The sequence below is a fragment of the Grammomys surdaster genome, unplaced genomic scaffold (genome assembly GCF_004785775.1).
Source record: "Grammomys surdaster isolate TR1022 unplaced genomic scaffold, NIH_TR_1.0 317, whole genome shotgun sequence".
NCBI lineage: Eukaryota > Metazoa > Chordata > Mammalia > Rodentia > Muridae > Grammomys > Grammomys surdaster.
The window spans coordinates 336,474-355,842 of record NW_021604736.1 but is presented as its reverse complement, the minus strand read 5'-3'; the positions used below and the strand labels follow the sequence as shown (position 1 = coordinate 355,842).

General features: G+C 49.7%; 1 protein-coding gene across 12 annotated transcripts in view; it reads right to left on the bottom strand.

The window, feature by feature from the left end:
- LOC114629825 (protocadherin gamma-C4) overlaps nt 1–19,369 on the bottom strand; it is a 122,204-nt gene that overhangs the window by 13,522 nt on the left and 89,313 nt on the right. For 9 of the 12 annotated variants that reach the window (XM_028777944.1, XM_028777936.1, XM_028777938.1 and 6 more), the window contains exon 2: nt 366–424. In XM_028777944.1, coding sequence (XP_028633777.1) covers nt 366–424 — 59 coding nt within the window. Of the gene's footprint in view, nt 1–365; nt 425–3,360; nt 5,896–7,514; nt 9,966–16,766; nt 19,352–19,369 lie in introns of those variants that run through there. The other 3 variants (XM_028777932.1, XM_028777931.1, XM_028777930.1) reach the window with 3 other exon arrangements.

Here is a 19,369-nt window from a genome sequence, read left to right as displayed (position 1 = left end):
CACAGGTCAGGATAAAGCCCAGCTCTACTGCAGGAGAATGTAAACAACGGACAGATACAAAAGTCCTCCTCACCCCGCCCCCACCCCTGACTATCCTTGGGTCCCACAGGAGAACAGAAAATGTGCGTGTGGCTGGGAGAGCAAGAGGGTGCGTGGGTGAATCTTGCTTCCAAAATAGCTGGAGCAGACATCTCTTCTTTCTGGGATCTGTATAGCAGCCCCCAGAACACAAAAGCCTCCTGAAATCATGAAACGGGAAAAGAAGCCATTTGTAGAAAATGCCGAGCCCTCCCCTCATCTTCTCCCACGTCATCACGGAGAAAATGCCGCAGAGAAGAGGGTGGGATGGGGAGTCAGTCACCTACCCGCTCGTGCCGGGTCTCTGGGCTTGAGAGAAACGCCAGTCAGTGTTGGGCGGGGCTTGCTGTGGAGGAAACAGAGAGATAGAGGCTTAATACCCAACAGCTAGATGTTACCAGAGCCCCTGGGAATGGGGGCAGGGAGTGGGCAAAGGAAGGAAATGGGATAAGGTGGGGGAGGGTACACATGTCTCCAAAGGTGGGGGTGGGGAGAACCAACCCGGAGACTAACAAAATATTTCATTTGATCACAGTAAACAAGCACAGATTTCCTTGCTGAAGAAATGGATCCCTTTTTCCTGTCCCAGACTCAGAACTTCTGAGCCAAAATTCAAGGGCCCAAAGTGTCTTTTGTGGAACTGGGGAAAGAGTGCAGAAAAATGCACCCCCCACCACCACAACCAAGTGGCAGAAAGGCTTTTAAAAGCCCACCAGTCCAAGACTAGAACCATTCATCTCCTCAGCTGGGGACAAAGCCTCGGCTGCACAAGATGGGTGCCGCTCTGGGTAACCCTTTTTGTGCCAAGTTGTGCATTCACACATTCAGAGGGACACCTCCTCCGCGCCCTCGATCTCAAAGACCTCTTCCCACAGCTAAATACATTATTAATTTAGGAGTCATGCCAGCCTGGGCCTTTATAGGACATCCAAGCTCCGGGGTGCCTCTCACCCCCAGAACTTCATGCCTCACAATGGCCTGTGACTAAGGAGATGGGAACAAGGGAGCTCTGTCCAAGGCAGAGAAAATGGCTGGGATGGAATCCAGTGGGACCACATTCTACAGGCTCCAGGCAGAGCCAGCTGATCTGTAGCCCTCTCCCAACCAGCTGAAGGCGCGGGGCTCGCCAGCCACCGCTCAATTTCTAATTTCTGCAGGTTCCTTCCAGGAGATGTGTCCCACCACACATTCTCCTACAGCCATGACTTCACCAGTTTCTGGGATGTACTGGTAATTAATTCTCACACAGGCTCCCAGGAGGAGAGAGTGTGAGCATCTCAGATTACTCTGGGGAGAAGGAAGACCCAGGACTTGCCAATGACTCACACGGAGGTTCGAGAATGACAGCGATGTGGGTGGAACCCAGAAACCTAAGATTCCTGGTGCATCGGATGCCACGGCGGGTACCATTCTGGGGCTGCCATGGAGCAGGGTGCAGACCCTCGGCCACTATACCCTTTGACAGTAGAATATACTTGCGGGATGGTGATCTGACAGGAAGTGGGGCTTAAAGTTTACACCCATATGACAAGGGAGTGAGGGAGGGGGAGGGGACAAGTTTGTTCAGTGAGTGCTGCAGGGAAAGAAGAGCCCCAAAGATTTTCTTACACATTTGAGGTCTTATTGAGGAAAGACCCTCCCCCTCCTGTTTCATCCTAGCAAATGTACATCTTCACAAGTTCCAAGTGCCAAACTGTTTGCTCAAAGTACACACTGGGGTTAAACAGACCTGCATCAGACTGCATCACTGTTTATTTGAAACTTGAGCAAGTTGCTTGACCTCTGTGAAGGTAACTGCTAGCAGGCTAATAACTATCCAGAAACAGTGGTAGGAGAGGCAAAGGACATTTCTTGGCTCTTTTGGTTGGTTCAGTCTTTCTGGTTTGTTTTTGTTGTGGTGGTTTTATTTTTGTTATTTATTTATTTATTTATTTATTTATTTATTTATTTATTTTAAAGACAGGGTCTGTGTAGTCCAGGCTGTCCTGGAACTCGCAAAGTAGAGCAGGCTTGCCTCGAACTCAGAGATCTTCCTGCCTCTGCAGAGTGATGTTGGCTTTTTAAGGAGGTGTGTAGTAGGATTCTTTCAATCAACTATCAGGAGTATCTGGATATGTTCCAAAATATAAACCCCATACAACAGAGGCAGGGTGGAGGATGGACAGACTAAATTAAAGCTTCAGTGCTTTTTTTTCTTTTCTTTTCCATTTCAGTTTCCTTGCACATGAGGGCTACCTCTGGCATCTGGCAGAAGCGTTGGTTTTCCCATCTGTCAGAGGAGGGAAGATTTGCCAAGTCTCAGATACTCGGAGCATTCTCCCCAAATCCTGACCCTAGATCTTTGAGCGCATTTACGACGACGGAGCCAAAGCCTAGTTTTGAATTCCCAGAGTAGGGATTCTCCAGGCTCACACTTTCAGGGGGAGGACAGGGTCGCTGTTGACACCTGACACCGGGGTCCAGGCATTGGCCAACCTTGTAAGAGAGGCGGAGGCTCTGAGAAGGAGGGGCTAGGTATAGAGCCCTAAGAATAGCCAGACCTGGAGCTAGCAGGTTCTGCCTGTTCCAAGCCTAGAAGGCCAGCGTCACTCCTGAATTTCTGGAAACCACCCCAGCTCAGGACCATGTAACCCTGTCCGCTGGGGAGTCATAGGCGGGTTGGGAGAAACTCCTGAACCCTTACTTGGCTCTGGACAGGCGTGGCCTGGGAACCTCACCAGGTCTCAGCTAACCGGGAGCACCTTCCGGGGCGGCCCAGGGGGCGCGTGGGGGAGGGACGTCGCGTGGGTGTGATCCGCATAGAAGATACCAGCCAGCCCTAGCCAAACATCAGTGGTTGGCTGGAGCTGGAGTAAGCAGAGTGGAAGTTAACGACGGGTCGTGAGAGTAGGGAGAAAGCCTCAAGCGTGGAAGATGTCACTGGAGTCAGCGCCCAGGAGGTTGCAGCGTGGGTCTGTGGTGGCCTCTACACGGGACCCCCGGCATCTGCCAGGTCACTGCGAATTCACCAGCAGCGATGCGAGGCGCCACCTTTTCTATATGTGGGTTAGGAGTTGAGCCCACCACCCCTCACCCATAAACATTGCCCCCCTTCCCCTGCCCCATGCTCAGAACCCTGTCTTTGCCTCAGCCACTCAGATTGTCCATTTTCAAATGCATCCAGTAGATGTGCCAACTTGGTACAAAGAGAGATAGAGTGTAAGAGCAAAGCCCCTTAGGTGGACCGGGCAGCTTCTCTATCGCGCTCCCCCCGGGGGTCGCATGACGGCTCCCAGCCCTCACCTGGTTCCGATCCCGCAGCGTACTAGAGCGGGAACGCAAGGCCTCGGGCTCCAGCGCCAAGGCTGAGGGCTGCTGAACGCTTAGGGGCCTGAGGAAAGTGAAGTCACTGCCATCGGAGGCCGGAGAGAAGCACGTCCTGTAGCAATGGCTTTGAGAGTCTGTGGGCCGCAGGGTCACCTCCATGTACTTTAGTGTGCCATCTGAGCTCACCTGAAGGTTGGGGCTAGACTGCTTATAGAACTCCCTGGAGGGTGAGTCCTGGCCCCTGCAGCAGTGGCCCCCACCCTGGTCCCCATCTTCATGCCTCCGCAGACACTTAGCTGACATGAAAGTGAAGGTAACTAAGGATAAGAGACTGACAGCTGCTAAAGCCACAATAAGGTAAAGGGTGAGGTCTGACCGCTCAGGAGGGTGTGTGAGGAAGTCACTGGATCTGGGCATTTCCTCTGCATCCTCATCCTCCAGAACCAGCAATACTGTTGCTGTGGAGGATAGTGAAGGGTCACCATTGTCCCTCACCAGGACCACCACCTGTTGGGTATCAGAGTCCTCCTCCAATAAGGCCCGGGCCGTGCGCACCTCACCAGTGTGTGCAGACACAAGGAACAGTCCAGGGGCTGTGGACTGTGGTAACAGAGAGTAAGAGAGCCAGGCATTGTGACCAGCATCAGCATCCACAGCTGTCACCTTGGTGACCAAAGAACCAGGAGGAGTAGATCGGGGGAGACGCTGAGGGGCTGAGAACTCCCTGCCAGGTCGTGGGTACAGCACGGCTGGGGCATTATCGTTCTGATCAAGGACAAACACGTGGAGAGATGTGTTAGCATGCAGTCGGGGAGAGCCGGAATCTCGGACCCCCACCACAATTTGCAGCATCTGCAGTAATTCATAGTCAAAGGTCCGCTGGGCAAAGACTCGTCCATCCTCAGGGTTGACATACACAAAGGAGGAGGCTGGGGCTCCCTGAATTTGACTCCCCACAATAGAATAAGTTAGGCGGGCATTATCCCCCTCATCTGGATCTGAGGCAGCCACAGTACAGAGGAGAGAGCCTGGTGGCCGGTTTTCTGGGATATAAGCAGTGTAGAGCTGTTGGGTGAAATGGGGTGCGTTGTCATTAACATCTGAAATGTTCAGCCTGATGGTGAGATGTGTATGTAGGGGAGGTGATCCAGCATCGCTGGCCAGCAGGTCGATGGTATAATGGGATTCGGCCTCTCGGTCCAAAGGCTGGCTGGTGAGCAGTGAGTAGTGGTTCTCAGAAGGCTTGATCTGAAATGGCAGGTTTGGAGAGGTCTCCAGGCTCACCTCACCATTTCTACCTGAGTCTCGGTCCCGCACATTAAACAACCCCACAACTGTGCCCACTGGTGTGCTCTCTAGGACAGGGTTGACCAAAGATGCCAGCAGCACCTCAGGGGGATTGTCGTTAGCATCCCCTACATCCACTTGAATTACACAGTGACCCTCCATGGCTGGCTGGCCCTGGTCTCGAGCTCTTGCATGAATTTCATAGAAATTTGATTCCTCAAAATCTACTGGACCCAACACATGGATTGCTCCACTGCTAGGATCCAGGCTAAAGAGATTCTTCACTGCTTCAGATGTATGGTCTCCAAAAGAGTAGTCTAGTTGACCATTGGTGCCCTCATCTGGATCAGTGGCATTGAGTCGGAGCAGCAGCGTACCCGGGGGTGTGTTCTCTGGGAGTCCCACTCGTAGAACTGAGGACTGGAAGGTCGGGGCATTATCATTGATGTCCAGCACAATGACAGAGATAAGGCTGGTCCCTGAGCGGGCTGGGGTTCCCCCATCCACAGCAGTGAGTACCAGCTGATGTCTTGCCTGGGCTTCCCGGTCTAGCTGCTGCTCTAGCACTAGCTCTGGGAAGAGCTTCCCATCTTTTAGGGTCTTCACATGCAGAGAGAAGTGACTGTTGGGGCTTAGAGTATAAAAGCTCACAGTATTGGTGCCCACATCTGGGTCTTGGGCACTATCCAGTGGGAACCTGGCTCCAGGTGCAGCTGATTCTGAGATGCGCATCTCTCGCTCAGGAGTGGCAAAGCTAGGAGAGTTGTCATTGAGATCCAGGATCTCTACCTCTACCCGGGTGAGCTCCAGGGGGTGTTCAGTTACCACCTGTACAGGCAGCAGGCAGCTAGTGCTGGCTCCACACAGGCTCTCTCGGTCAATTTTGAGATTCACTGCCAAAGCTCCACTCGTCAAGCTCAGGGAAAAATAGCGCCCATTCTCCTCAGAGCCCAATCTCAGCCTGCGGCTCAATAGATCTGTCATCTTTAAGCCCAGATCTTGAGCAACGTTCCCCACCAAAGTCCCCGGCTCAGATTCCTCCACCACTGAATACCGAAGCTGCCCAGACACCCAGCCACAGCAGCACAAGGACAACATACACAGCACTTGCCATTTCCCAGCGACCTGTGGTGATGCCATAGGCCCCATGACCCAGAAGTCCCTTCTTGGAGAGCAACTGTGCTGTCCTGTCTCCAAGGTAAAAACCCAGAGCTTGGAATGCAGGAGCTGAAGTCTCCTATGTCTCCTTCCAGTCTCTTTAAAAAAATAAAAACTGCTCTGAGGTTTGCCTGCCTGCAGCCTTTCTTAGTCACCAACTGGCGGGGGTGGGTGGGGGAGGGGAGTTAAATGTAAGCGGCGCTAGGGAGCTGGAGGAGGAGAGGCAGGCAGGAAGAGCAGATCCCCCACCTCAGCTCTAAGTTTGATTGGCCAAAAAGTCTGTCTGCTCTCAACCAATTATGAAGTCTCCCAGGTCCTGGAAACCTTGGGAACAGTCGCTGAAAAATCTGTGTCACAGGAGCCTCCCCACTCGTTTGGGCCGCAGGTTGATCCAGCCCCCTTTGGCAGTAAAGTTTGATGGCTCAGATGGTGCTCAACGGGGAAGATTAAAATGGTACAAAACTCCTTAGTGTTCTGTCCCAGCAACTTCCTGCGTGACTTCAGAAGCTTTTTTGCTTGAACCAACAAAAATATGTCCTTGTGGAGATGCAAAGCCCACGTGGCATTTTCCTTCCCATCCTCCCAAACCCCAGATCCTACCAAATACTAATAAAGCTTTGTCAGGGCCTTCTAAAGTCCCGCCCTGCTCTCTAGCAATGTCAGCCGACAGCCACAGGACAGCTTTTCTGAGGCTCTAGACTCAGAATGAGACTGAGCAGCATAGATTATGGGAAAGATAATGTTTCTACGGCTGATCTAGGCTGCTCTGGGGGGAACAGAGGCCACAAGGGCCTCTAGGTTTTATAGTTTCACTGAATCCAAAACTCTCCCTAAACATTCCCAGAATTCAGGGGTGGGGGACTGATAATGGGATGTAAAGGTGAATAAAATAAAAGATTCCCAGAATGTCCGTCTCTGTGAATTCTCTGTCAATCAATTTTCTGACACCGAGTGACCACCCACCTACTGCTTCCCCCTAAAGAGGTAACAGCTGCTCCCTGTCCCCAGATTACCGCATCTAGTTCACATCCCAGTGGGGAATACCAGGAATCCCTGGGGAAGATCTCTGCTATCTCTTTGATCTGCACCTCTCAGCTCCATTGGCTCTTTCCTTTTTTGACATTGCTATTTTTCCAAATAAACAGTTCCCTTCACACTGGGCTAGAGAACACCAGACAGCATGGGGCAAAAGACTTCTAGTCTACCATCAAACCAGTTGGAGATGGTAACCCAGAGTCAACAATCTCCAGAGCACAGCCCTCCCATTCAGAAAGAACAGAGGAAGAGGTCCTGGGTTTAGGTGATGTCCTGGGCCAACCCACACTTGTGCAAGATAGCTTCAATTTATTGATGCGCCTACATTCCATTATCGTGCTTCCACAGCAGCTTGGTCCTTGATAACCAGTTACTTTTATGTCTTACTCTCAAAAAACAAGGACATTACTCCCCTCCCCGCCCCCACCGAATTCTAATCTATGAGCTTTACTCATCCCTCAAGTTGTAATCACCAGTCAATTCAGAAACCACTTGTAGAGCACAGCATTTACAGCATATTTACTACTTACAAAAATGGTGGCATCCCTATGAGCTCTCACAAGGAGCTCAGTACCCTCTGGCACTTGGCCCAGCCACATGGCTGGATGGCAATCACCCTCAAGCACTGGCGGAGCCTGCAAAGGTCTCACCTCTAGCCCATAGAGAAGATCAGAGGGTGGACAGCTTGGGCGCACAGGCTCCCCTGCCATAGGTGCACTGGGTGACTTCACCATCATGAAGCTGTCACTCCGAGTAGGTGCGGAAGCCAACGGTGTACAGCCATGAGAGTGGCCTCCCACGTCAACAAACTTGATAGGATCTTCTGACCCTAGCTGGATTCGGAGGATCCCATTGGAAGGAGGAAGCCCCTCCCTCCTCCGAGATCTGGTGAGACAGGCGCAGGTGCCAGCAGGAAAGCATGTTACTCCACAGGCAGCCCCACGAAGACACTTAGAGAGCAGTACCACAAAAGAACCAAAGGAGACAAAGCAAATGGCCACTAAGGACACAGCCAAGTAGAGGGTTAGGCGGGATTCTCCTTCCCTGGGAGCTGAAGATTCTCGAAGATCGGGGACAACTGGATGAGTGTCTTCCTCTAAGGACACTAGGAGAGTAACAGAGGTAGAGAGTGGTGGGCTACCACTGTCCTTCACCACAATGACCAGCTTCTGAGGAGGGAGGTCAGCCGGGATGGGAACAGCAGTCCGTACTTCCCCAGCATAACGGGAGACTGCAAACAGGCTGGGATCTGGGGCCTCCAGGAGCTGATAGGAAACCCAAGCATTGTAACCTGAATCTAAGTCCACAGCAGTCACCTTTGTGACTAGGTGACCAGCGCCAACTGATGGAGGCAATGCTTGGGGACATAAGGAACCAGGCCTGGCCCTAGGGCGTAGCACTGCTGGGGCATTGTCATTGAGGTCTAGAACAAACAGGCGCACTGTCACAGTGCTGCTGAGTGGTGGGCTGCCTCTGTCCCTGGCCTGCACCTCAAACTGCAGTGTCTGTGTCTGTTCATAGTCAAATGATCTAGTAGCGTGGACAGCTCCTGTCTGGGGGTTCAGAGAGATGAAGGAAGAAGCCGACACATCTCGGTTTCTGGGCTCTAAGAGAGAATATGAGATTAACGCGTTTAAGCCAGAGTCTGGGTCAGAGGCTGCAAGGGAGCAAAGCAGGTCCCCTGGGCGATTGTTCTCAGGAACAAACACCTCATGTGACCTCTGAAAGAATGAGGGTGGGTTATCATTCACGTCTGAAATGTTGAGGAAAATAGTCCTGTGGGTACTCAGGGGAGGGTTCCCAGCATCAGAAGCGGTAACCATGATGTCGTAACTGGATCTGGCCTCTCGGTCCAAGGGTCCTGCTGTTACGAGGGAGAACTGGTTCCTGAAGGCAGACTTGAGGGCAAATGGTAAGTGGTCAGGAATACGGAGGCTCACATCTCCATTTGACCCCGAGTCGGGGTCCTGCACACTAATCAGTGCTACCACAGTGCCAGGTTCTGCACTCTCTGGTAGAGTTCCAAGCTCGGAGGTCACTGTGATGTGGGGGGCGTTGTCGTTTACATCTAGAAGATCCACCCGAAGGCTGCAATGTTGCTCCATGGCTGGAGAACCCCCATCGCGAGCCCTTACATCAAATTCATAATAACTCTCACTCTCAAAGTCTAGAGGCCCCTGAAGGGTAAGCTTTCCAGTAGTGGGATGCAGGCTAAAGAGGTTTCTCACACGGTCAGGGGTGTGACCACTAAAAGAAAAGGTGACGTTACCACTAGGTCCCAGGTCTGGGTCAGAGGCATTGAGCTGGATGAGCACCATGCCCGCTGGCGCGCTCTCCAACACGCTGATCCTGTAACTGGATTGCTGGAAGGCTGGGGCGTTGTCATTCACATCCAGCACTGACACCCGGAGCTCTGCGGTGCCAGATCTAGGGGGGTTCCCTCCATCCACAGCAGTCAGCACCAGGCGGTAGTCGGATTGCTTCTCACGATCCAGCGGCTTTTCCAGAAGAAGCTCTGGGACCAGGCTGCCGTCGCTGCGCTTCTTGACATCCAGGGCAAAGTGCTCATTGGAGCTTAGTCTGTAGCTGCTAATGGAATTGCTCCCAACATCTGCATCCTGAGCCTTTTCCAAGGGGAAACGCTGTCCTGGCGGAGCTGCTTCCCCGATTTCCAAGTCCAACTGCTGCCGCGGAAATCGGGGGGCGTGATCATTCACATCTACGATCTCAACCTCCGCTCGGTACATTTCCAAAGGCCCTTCGGTTACAAACTCCAGGGGCACGATGCAGCTGGCACTGAGCCCACACAGTGCCTCTCGATCGATTGGATTTTTGATGAGAAGGGCTCCGCTGTCCAAATCCACACGGAAGTGTCTTTGGTTCACCTCTCCAGCGACCTGCAGCCTGCGAGCGGATAGACTCTCTGTATCCAGCAGAAAATCTTGGGCGACATTCCCTACAAAAGTCCCTTCCTGTGACTCCTCTGGGACTGGGTAGCGAATCTGCCCATAAACGTAGCCCAGGTGGCAAAAGAGGAACAAAAGGGTAGCCCCCCACCAAATTTCTACCCAGCTTCTCACCGTGCTGGGCATTGCTGCCATCCGCTAATTCTCTACTTGGTCCGGAGACGCCAAAGAAGCTGACCCGCCCCTAATAGCCACAGCAGCTGGAGACACCTATCTCCCTTCCCCGCGCCAGGTCTGGCGCGGCTCCGCCGGCGCTGCAAGGGTTACGCGCCGTTTTTTGCTGGTGGCGGGGTAGATTTGTCTGCCTTTCATTACCCGATTGGCAGGCAGCAACTCCTGGGCTCAGCCAATAGGCTGAGAAGAGAATGTCCCAATAGCAGCAGGGTTAATGCGTCGTAGCATTGGGAGGAAACACACACATACAGCCCCCCCAAAACAAACCCCCCAACATAATAAATACCAACGTTTCTTTCGACCTTCCTTCTGTTCAGTTCGCATTTGCGTCCGGTGATCGTTATCATCGTGGAGAGGCAGAAATCATATATGTATTCCCCCGCTAACACATCGATTCACCCCGCCCCTTTTCGCGGGGAAAACAGCTACCTCCTGAGCCCTAGCAACCTGCAGCCCAGGAAAGCTAGTGGCCATTTAAGACTGGTCACTTCGTTCAAGCCAGTGTTGTCACCAACCAATATTCTAAATGAGTAGCTTCCATCTCAGGCTGGTCGTATTAAAGCAACAGCCTATGAGAAGCGCTGCATAGTCTCAAAATTCTGCTCCTCCCCAGATTACCTCTCTTTGCAGAGAAAGCTTACACATTACTGAAGCCAATTAAATTTATACAGCACACGTTTTTGTTGTAACAGAAGGCACAGCGGAAACCAAACCTCTTATTCAAATATTTGCTACCACAGGAAGCTACCATTCATTGATCTCAAGGACAGTATGAAGTAGGTGTCAGAAACGGGAATTGGAAGTCGTTCCAAAACTGTGAGACTCTCTGGGCTCTCCTCAGGACTAGCTCTCATTACCTGGCAGAGCTGCTAAAGTTCACAGACTGAACAGCTTTCTTGAATAACAGGGATCAGCCTCAACCAACAGTGTGCGTACAAATCCTCTTTTTCTGACACCATAGTATTCATGATGTGTTGTTAATTACCAACAGTGACCATTTCAAAAGAACAAGCCTTTCACTTAGCCCCAGGGGACCTCTTGTAGCTGGGGAGTTAATCTCGCCCCACCCCCACCCTCATTCAGACCTCTTAGCAGCCTGCCTACTAACTTGTACAAGCGCAGGAACAGCACGCGTTTTTGCACCATAGGTGCCTGAGAGCTATACTTCTGACAGTAAACACGCCAGAGAAAGAAAATCTCAGACAGATCTAAGTATGAGATATGTTAATTCATCTAGATCCTTGCTTAGATCACCAATAGCTCCAAACCCAGAAGCAGATAGTGTTCTTATCCCTATGATCTTTCTTACTGTGCTGAGGCCAGCACCCAGCATTAAAATCTGACAGGGAGAGATGTGGCAATTCTGTGTTCTTATGTAAAGGCAAAACAAACTCCTCATACCAAAAATACAAAGACACAAAACAACAAAGCTGCTATAGCTCCTCCCTGGGAACAGTGATCTCAGTGAATCATCTACCCAGCTGCCTAGGTGTGGGGTGGGGAGGTCAGCAGGGAGGAGTTTCCACCTTTGATGTATTCCCATCCCATTTCTTATATTAACCAACAAGCCTGGAGACTTTATGCAGCCATTTCCTCCCATCCGTACTGCCTTTGTGTTGGTTCCAGCATCTCCCATTGACCCCAAGGATTGCTTTAGCTGATAACTGGTCTCTGTTTCCAACCCCAATGTCTTTCTCTTATGGCTGCCAGAATAATTGTGAAAACAAGAAAAATACTGATGGCATCTTGTGTGTGTGTATGTGTGTTTGTGGTGTGTGGTGACTATATGTGTGTGTGTGTGTATATTTGTGTTTGTGGTATGCGGTATGTGTCTATATGTGTGTATATGTGTGTGTGTGCATGTGTGTGTGGAGTAGTAGGTATGTTTGTGATGTGTGGTATGTATGTGGTGTGTGCATATAGTGTGTATGTGGGTGTGTGTTTTGTGTGTGCATATGTGTGTGGTGTGTGTGAACATGTGGAGTGTGTGTTTGTAGTGTGTGTGTGGTATGTGTGTATGTGTGGAGTGTGTGGTAAGGTGTGTGTGCTGTATGTATGATTGTGTGTATGTGTGTGTGGAAGTGTTGTATGTGTGTGGTGTATGTGTATGTGTGTGTGTGGGAGTGTGGTATGTGTGTGTGTGGGAGTGTGGTATGTGTGTGTGTGGGAGTGTGGTATGTGTGTGTGGTGTGTGTGTGTGGGGGAGTGTGGTATGTGTGTGTGAGTGCCCATGTGGAGTGTGTGGTGTGGTATGCTTGTTTGTCTCTGTGTGTGTCTGTGCATGTGAATGTGTGATGTATATGTGTCTGTGGGTGTATGGGGTGTGTGTGTATAGTGTTGTGTGGTATGTGTCTGTGTGTGTCATGTGTGCAGTGTGTGCATGTGGAGTGTGTGTATGGTGTGTGTGTGTTTGTCTCTGTGTGTGTTTGTCTCTGTGTGTTTGTCTCTGTGTGTGACTGTGCATGTGAGTGTATAGTGTCTGTGGGGTGTATGGGGTGTGTGTATATGTGCATGTGGTATGTGTATGTGTCAGTCTGTGTGGGAGTGTGGTATGTGTGGTGTGTGTGTGTGTATACCCATACATAATCTGTATGTGCTTTGTGGTGTGAATGTTTGTTTCTGTGTGTGTCTGAGAATTTGAGTGTGTGGTATATGTGTGTCTGTGGGGTGTGTGTGTGTAGTGTTGTGTAGTATGAATCTGTGTGGGTGTGTGTATGTGTGATGTGTGTGTGAGTGTCAGTCTGTGTGTGTGTGGTGTGCATGCTTGTCTCCGTGTGTGTCTGTGGTGTGTGTGGTGTGGTATGTGTCTGTGTGTCTGGTGTGTACATGTGGAGTGTGTGTGTATGTGTGTGTGCGTGTGTGCGCACGTAGGGGTAGACTCATTCGAGGTCAGCCTTGAAGAGTCAGTCATTCTGAAATGATTATTTGATTATTTTATATGAGATTAGAAAATAAAGCAACCACCACCAACATTCTGGCATGACCCACAAGTCATTCAGGATCTAAAACCTTGATAATCCAGACAGACTGTTTTACACACACTTCAAGGTTCAGTAATAATGAATTACCTTTACCCCTCTGCATGGAATTTCCTACGAAGTCCCTCCTCGGCCCCTTTTCCAATCTGGCAATTTAAACTTCCGCTGCTCATCAAGCCATCAGCAGCACTCTATAAAGTCTTGTCTTCCCCAGGCTGACTTAAGTGTTTCTTCTCCTTTGTCTCCACTGCTGCTTGTAGAAGACAGAACACCAGCCACCTTCCACCCTTCTTTTAGACAGAGTTTGTGGTGGACAGTTTTATGTAACTGACACAATCTAGAGCCATCTGAAAAGCAGGATCCTCAAATAAGAAAATGCCTACTTAAGATCAGGCTGTAGGCAAGTCTATAGGGCATTATTTTAATTAGTGATTGATGAAGAAGGGTCAGGCTATTGTGGGTGGTGCCATCCCTGGGCAGGTGGTCCTGGGTTCTGTAAGGAAGCAGGCTGAGCAAAGCCATGGGGAGCAAGCCAGTAAGCAGCACCCCTCCATGGCTTCTGCATCAGCTCCTGCCTCCAGGTTCCTGCCCTGCTTGAGTTCCTGCCCTCATTGCTTTAGATGATGAACTGTTATATGGAAAGGAAATGTGAATGAAATAAACCCTTTCCTCCCCAAGTTGCTTTTGGTCATGGTGTTTCATCACAGAAATAGTAACCCTAACCAAGACAGGGTTTTACTATGTAGTCCTGGTTAGCCTTGAACTCAGAGATCTCTCTCCCAGCAACTGCTATGATTAAAGGTGCATACAACCATGCCAGAATCCGTTTTTTTTTCTTTTTTTCTTTTTGTATGTCTATTGCCTTTGGTATCCTGTGTTCCATAAAAGAAGATTTTCTTTTCATCCTTTACAGTGTCTAGCACATGGGGGTTCTAATACATCATGTATATCCATATTATCTATTACTTCAACAAAAACTGCTTAAAATTTTACAAAGTAGGTAGTATATTTATGTATTGGCAAAGGACATGAAGTTCAGACAGAAAAAAAAACCTTATTTAAAGCTGAAAGAGCAGCATATGTAGTACTATATGGTATTGCAAATTCACACTAACACAAACACAGTCTGCTTACTAGAATTGGAGCATCATAAAACCCTAATTCCACATGTCCTTGATTTGATCTTTTATGCCAGGTATGTGATTCTCCTACTTCTAGGCTGTTCTTTTGTTTGAGGCAGAGTTTCACTATGTAGCCTTGGCTCTCCTGGAACTCATGGTGGTCCACTAGGCTTGCTTTGAACTTATAGATGTCTACCTGCATCTGGGATTAAAAGTGTGGTCACCATGACCACGCCCGGTTCTACCACTAGGTTTTTTTTTCCTTTTTTAGTTTAGCATGAATGTATGTGCTTGCATGAGTTAATACACACCACATGCAGGCAGGTGTTCAAGGGTGTCAGATGCTTTAAAACTGTAGTTATGGGAAGCTGTTAGCTGTCTAATGTGTGAGTGGGGAGCGGAATCCAAACCTGAGTCCTATGCAAAACAGCAAGCGCTCTTAAACCACTGAGCCATTTCTTAAGCCCTTTTGCCTATTAAAATATAATTGAAATATCATGCAATTCACTTATCTGAAGTGTACAATTTAATGGCTTTTTGTATACTCTATACTAACTTGATGAAACTATTGCCACAATTTAATTTTGAAATAGATTTGTGTCACCTAAAGAGCCAGTTCCTATTGCTCAGTTCTACTTTCAAAGACTAAGCCAGGCATAGTGCAGCACACCTATGATACCAGTACTTGGGGTGTGAAAACAAGAGGATCAGGTCAGTCTGGGCTACTTAAGACAGACAGACAGACTGACAGACACACAGTTGAAAAGAGCAGGCTAGATGCTAGTGGTTTAGGAAGATTGTCTTTTTAGGTGACTGAAATGCCACATACAATGCCCTTCTAAAATTGATCTATGCAATATTAAAAATTTAAATCTGGAAAGTGACTTGATAGTATTTTTGTTTTTTATTGGGGCTTGGTTCAATAAAGTTGGCTTTTGGCTCCTGGGTCTGTGAACATCAAATGATAATGACCCTCTACTTCATACAACAAATGATGGGCTAGAAGGTTCTAGGGCAAATTTGAGATGTTGTCTGTGCTTCAAACTTTTTGAAAGGCCTTTGGGTGATTTTAAGGGGTACCCAAGTTTGAGGACATTGTCCTAGGCTGACAGAAGAGTAGCTTTTCTGTATGCTGCCACCCTTCTTTGCCAGTTTAGGCTGTCTTTATATTTGCTCATTTTCAAAGAGAGTTCAAGCTTTTGGGCAAAAAAGTACTAGTAATAATCTTAATAGTAATAACTCATAATGTTTAACCATCATGACAAACAGGCACATGCAGAATAGCATCAATTGGTCCAACAAAGCCCTTGTTATTTCTTCTTTGTATGTAAGAGGCTTAGAAAGGAGACTGAGTAGCATGTAGTCAAAGACTCAGTTGGTGAGAATCCTCATTTGTTTAATTGCCAAACCTAAGAATTGCCAGCAATAGCAAGGCAGTGGTGACACACGCCTTTCATCCCAGTAGAGGCAGGTGAATCTTTGAGTTCAAGGACAGCCTGGTCTACAGAGTGAGCTTCAGGACAGCCAGGGCTACACAGAAAAATCTGTCTCAAACAAACAAACAAACAAACAAACAAACAAACCAAATCAAACAAAAGAATTTCCAGCAATAACAAACTTAGCTATCAGATAACAGAGGTTCTTCTACAATTCAGAGTGTGTGTAGCCTGTCTCAATAAGAAACCTTCCTAGTCACCAGCATCCCATCATGCATGAATGAATGCTTTACCTTTCCAAGGAAAAGAATGAACCTCCTTTTCCCTGTGGGTCCACACCTAGCAAGACACAGTGCTGGAGGAAGATCAGGAATACTAGAGGCTTTTCCACTTGATGTTCTTTCAGGCCATCTAGATTTATTTTCAAAATAAAGTTTCATCTTCACAATTGAAATGATTAGCTTTGAGTATTATAGCTAAATTTTTGTCTTTATATTTTTATGTATTTTCTTCTATGTTTCCTATATGCTCATCATTAATGTTATAAGATTTTTGGTAACATGCCCATTATTTCCAACACTGTGTTTGAAATAAGTTTAAAGCATGCCTAGAGCTTTATAAATTATCTGAGAATGAGGTACAAGATTGTGCAGGCTAATTAAGGTTATTAAAAATATTAATTTTACAGGCAGGTGGGTCTTTGAGTTTGAGGCCAGCATGGTCTACATAGTGGGTCCCAGGACAGCCTCAAACAAACAAACAAACAAACAAACAAACAGCTCAGAGAACACATTAGTTTTAATAGAGAAGCTGTAGCAGGCACTAGACAAGGCAGTTTTTCTACTGACACTAGTTAGAGGTGTGCAAGAGCTCATTTCTAAAGCAAAAAATATCAAGCTAAGTTCTGAGTGCTGAGATCCAGTGCCCTTAGCATGACTGGTTAGCTGTGATGGCAAAAGGATGCTGAGGGTGTGAATTGAGTTCACAAATGAGCCAAGCAAGGATCACCATCTTGACATAGGATCACAAAGCACACTCTAGCCAGCCACTTCCACATAAAGGCACTGTTTGATCTGGGAAGAATAGGTCGAAGTCTGGAAGCACACTCAGAAAAACATCACTATTGTTCAAAACAACAGCAACAACAAAACAGAGCCATACCTCTCTGAACGGGGTATAGGAATCACAAGCATTAAAGCGTTTCAGAGATGACTTGCTAACACTTACCTGTCCAGGAGGGGCGCTCTCTGCACCCAACACCTGTCTATAGAACACGGGATCACAACTTCGCAGAGTGTTCTGGCGGCTGGCCAGTGGGCTGGCCGCACCAGGCTTCTTCAGCAGTGGGTCGCTGCGGCGAGAGTCCGTGGTGAGGTACACCTGATGGTACAGGTGCGGTGGCATTAGGCCTCCTCGCACCGCGTCTGCGTGCAAGGAGGGCCCTGGGGTTCGGTACAGGGAGCTCACTGGGGCTCGGTAGAGGTCCCTAGATCGCTTCCACTTGTAAACTTTGAATATGATCACTCCCAACACTGTAACTGCGAATCCCACAGAGACTAAGATTAGAGAAAGAAGTAGATAAAAGGTGAGATTTTTGTTCTGTTCTCGGGGAGCTGAGCCAGAAGGGAACTCGGCCCGGGCTTCTGGCGACTCCTCAGTTACTGACACAGTCAGGGTGGCGGTGGTGGAGAGCAATGGTTCTCCATTGTCTGAGATCAAGACTGTGAGAATTTGCCTTGGTGAATCTGTGTCCTGGATTGGGCGGGCAGTGCTGATCTGACCCGTGTGAAGCCCCACTGTAAAAAGGCTCTGGTTGGGGGCTCCCAGGAGACTGTAGGAGAGCCAGGCATTGTGCCCCGCATCTGCGTCCCAGCCTACCACCCGTGAGACCACGTGGCCCGCAGCTGTACCTCGAGGCAGCATCTCCACCGAACTCTGGCCAGGCCGGGGATACAGGACCTGGGGGGCGTTGTCATTGCGGTCAGTAACAAATATGTTCACGCTGATGTTGGTGGCCAAGACCGGGGTACCTCCGTCGTTTATATGAGCCGTTAGTTGGAACTCTCTCTGATCCTCATAGTCCAGGGGTACTAAGGTTGTCAAGACTCCATTGTCACGATTTATTGTGAAATAGCGACCCACGAGCCCAGTTTCCGCTCCTGGTTCCAAGAGAAAGAAGGAGAGGCGGGCATTGGGCGGGGCGTCGGGGTCCCAGACACTTAGGTTTAATATAGGAACTCCGGGTAGGTTATTTTCCTCAACATAAACGTCATAGGAGGATTGGGACGACTGAGGGGGATTGTCGTTGATGTCGGACACTTGGACCTTCACTGTTGTAAGTGCTGAGAGAGAGGGAGTTCCCGAGTCTCGAGCTGTGATGCTGAGATTGTATTCTGGCATGGTCTCACGATCCAGGGCTGCACTGGTTTTCAAAGTGAAGTAATTCTTGAGGGAAGAAGTCAGACTGAAGGGAAGACCCGGTGGAACCTCGCAGGTCACCAGCCCGTTCTCTCCAGCATCCAGATCAGTCACACTGAGCAAAGCAATGACAGTCCCCAGAGGAGCATCCTCGGGGACTGGGCTGTATACAGAGGTGACTGTGATCTCCGGGGCATTGTCATTTACGTCCATAACCTCTACTAGAACTTTGCAATGCGCTCCTTCGGGATTGGCACCTTTGTCTTTGGCCTGGATGTAAATCTCATGGAGTTTGGTGTCTTCGAAGTCCAGGCGACCCTTGATTGTCAGCACCCCGGTTACGAGGTCTAAAGCGAATAGTTCCCGCACCCCAGCACGATTGTGGCTACCGAAGGAGTAAACAATTTCTCCGTTAAGGCCCTCATCCAGGTCAGTTGCGCGAACCTGGGCGACGCGCGTGCCTGGGGGTGCATCCTCCCGGACGCGCGCCCGATACAAAGACTGATTGAAGGCAGGCGCATTGTCATTCGCGTCCAGCACTGTGATGCGAATTGGAAGGGTGGCGGAGCGAGCTGGGGTTCCTCCATCCAGCGCGGTCAGTACCAACTGGACACTTGGCTCCCGTTCCCAATCTAGGGCGCGCTCCAGGACCAGCTCCGCGTATTTTGTGCCGTCCTCTCGAGTCTGCACGCGGAGCGCAAAGTACTCGTTGTGGCTCAGCTCATAGGTTTGTAAAGAGTTGCTTCCCACATCGGGATCGTGCGCGCTCTCGAGCGGAAAGCGCGTCCCCGGCGCCATGGCCTCGCTAATCTCCAATTTCATTTCCCCAGTAGGGAAAGAGGGATTGTTGTCGTTGATGTCCTGGACCACCACTTCCGCGCTGAACAGCTCCAGCGGGTTCTCTACCACCAACTCCAGAGTTACAGTGCAAGAGGGCAGCGTCCCACACAGCTCCTCTCGGTCCAGTCGATCGTTGACGAACATCTCTCCAGTCTCCCAGTTCACCTCAAAGAACCTACGGCTAGCTCCGGACACCACCCGGAGCCTGCGGGCCGACAGACTGCCGAGATCCAAACCAAGATCCGTGACCACGTTCCCCACGGGGAACCCCCTCTCTCTCTCCTCCAGGATCTCATAGTGAATGATGGTGGAAGCCTTGGTCAAGGCAGCTAGCAGAAGCAAAACTCCCACCGTTCTCCCGGGGCTTACCAGTCCGCTGCTCCGGGCCTCTGCGACCATCTCACTCAAAAGCGGCTCCTCTTGGTGGGGTCCAGGTGGTCCCGGAGGTTTGGCAGAGAAACTTTCAGCGGGTTAGCGCTTGGGCGCTGGGCGCCGAGTCCGACATGGCTTTCTGGGCGCCGCTGATTTGTTCGCCCGCTGTTCAGTCTCTGCCTCATCCCGGGGCGCCGAAA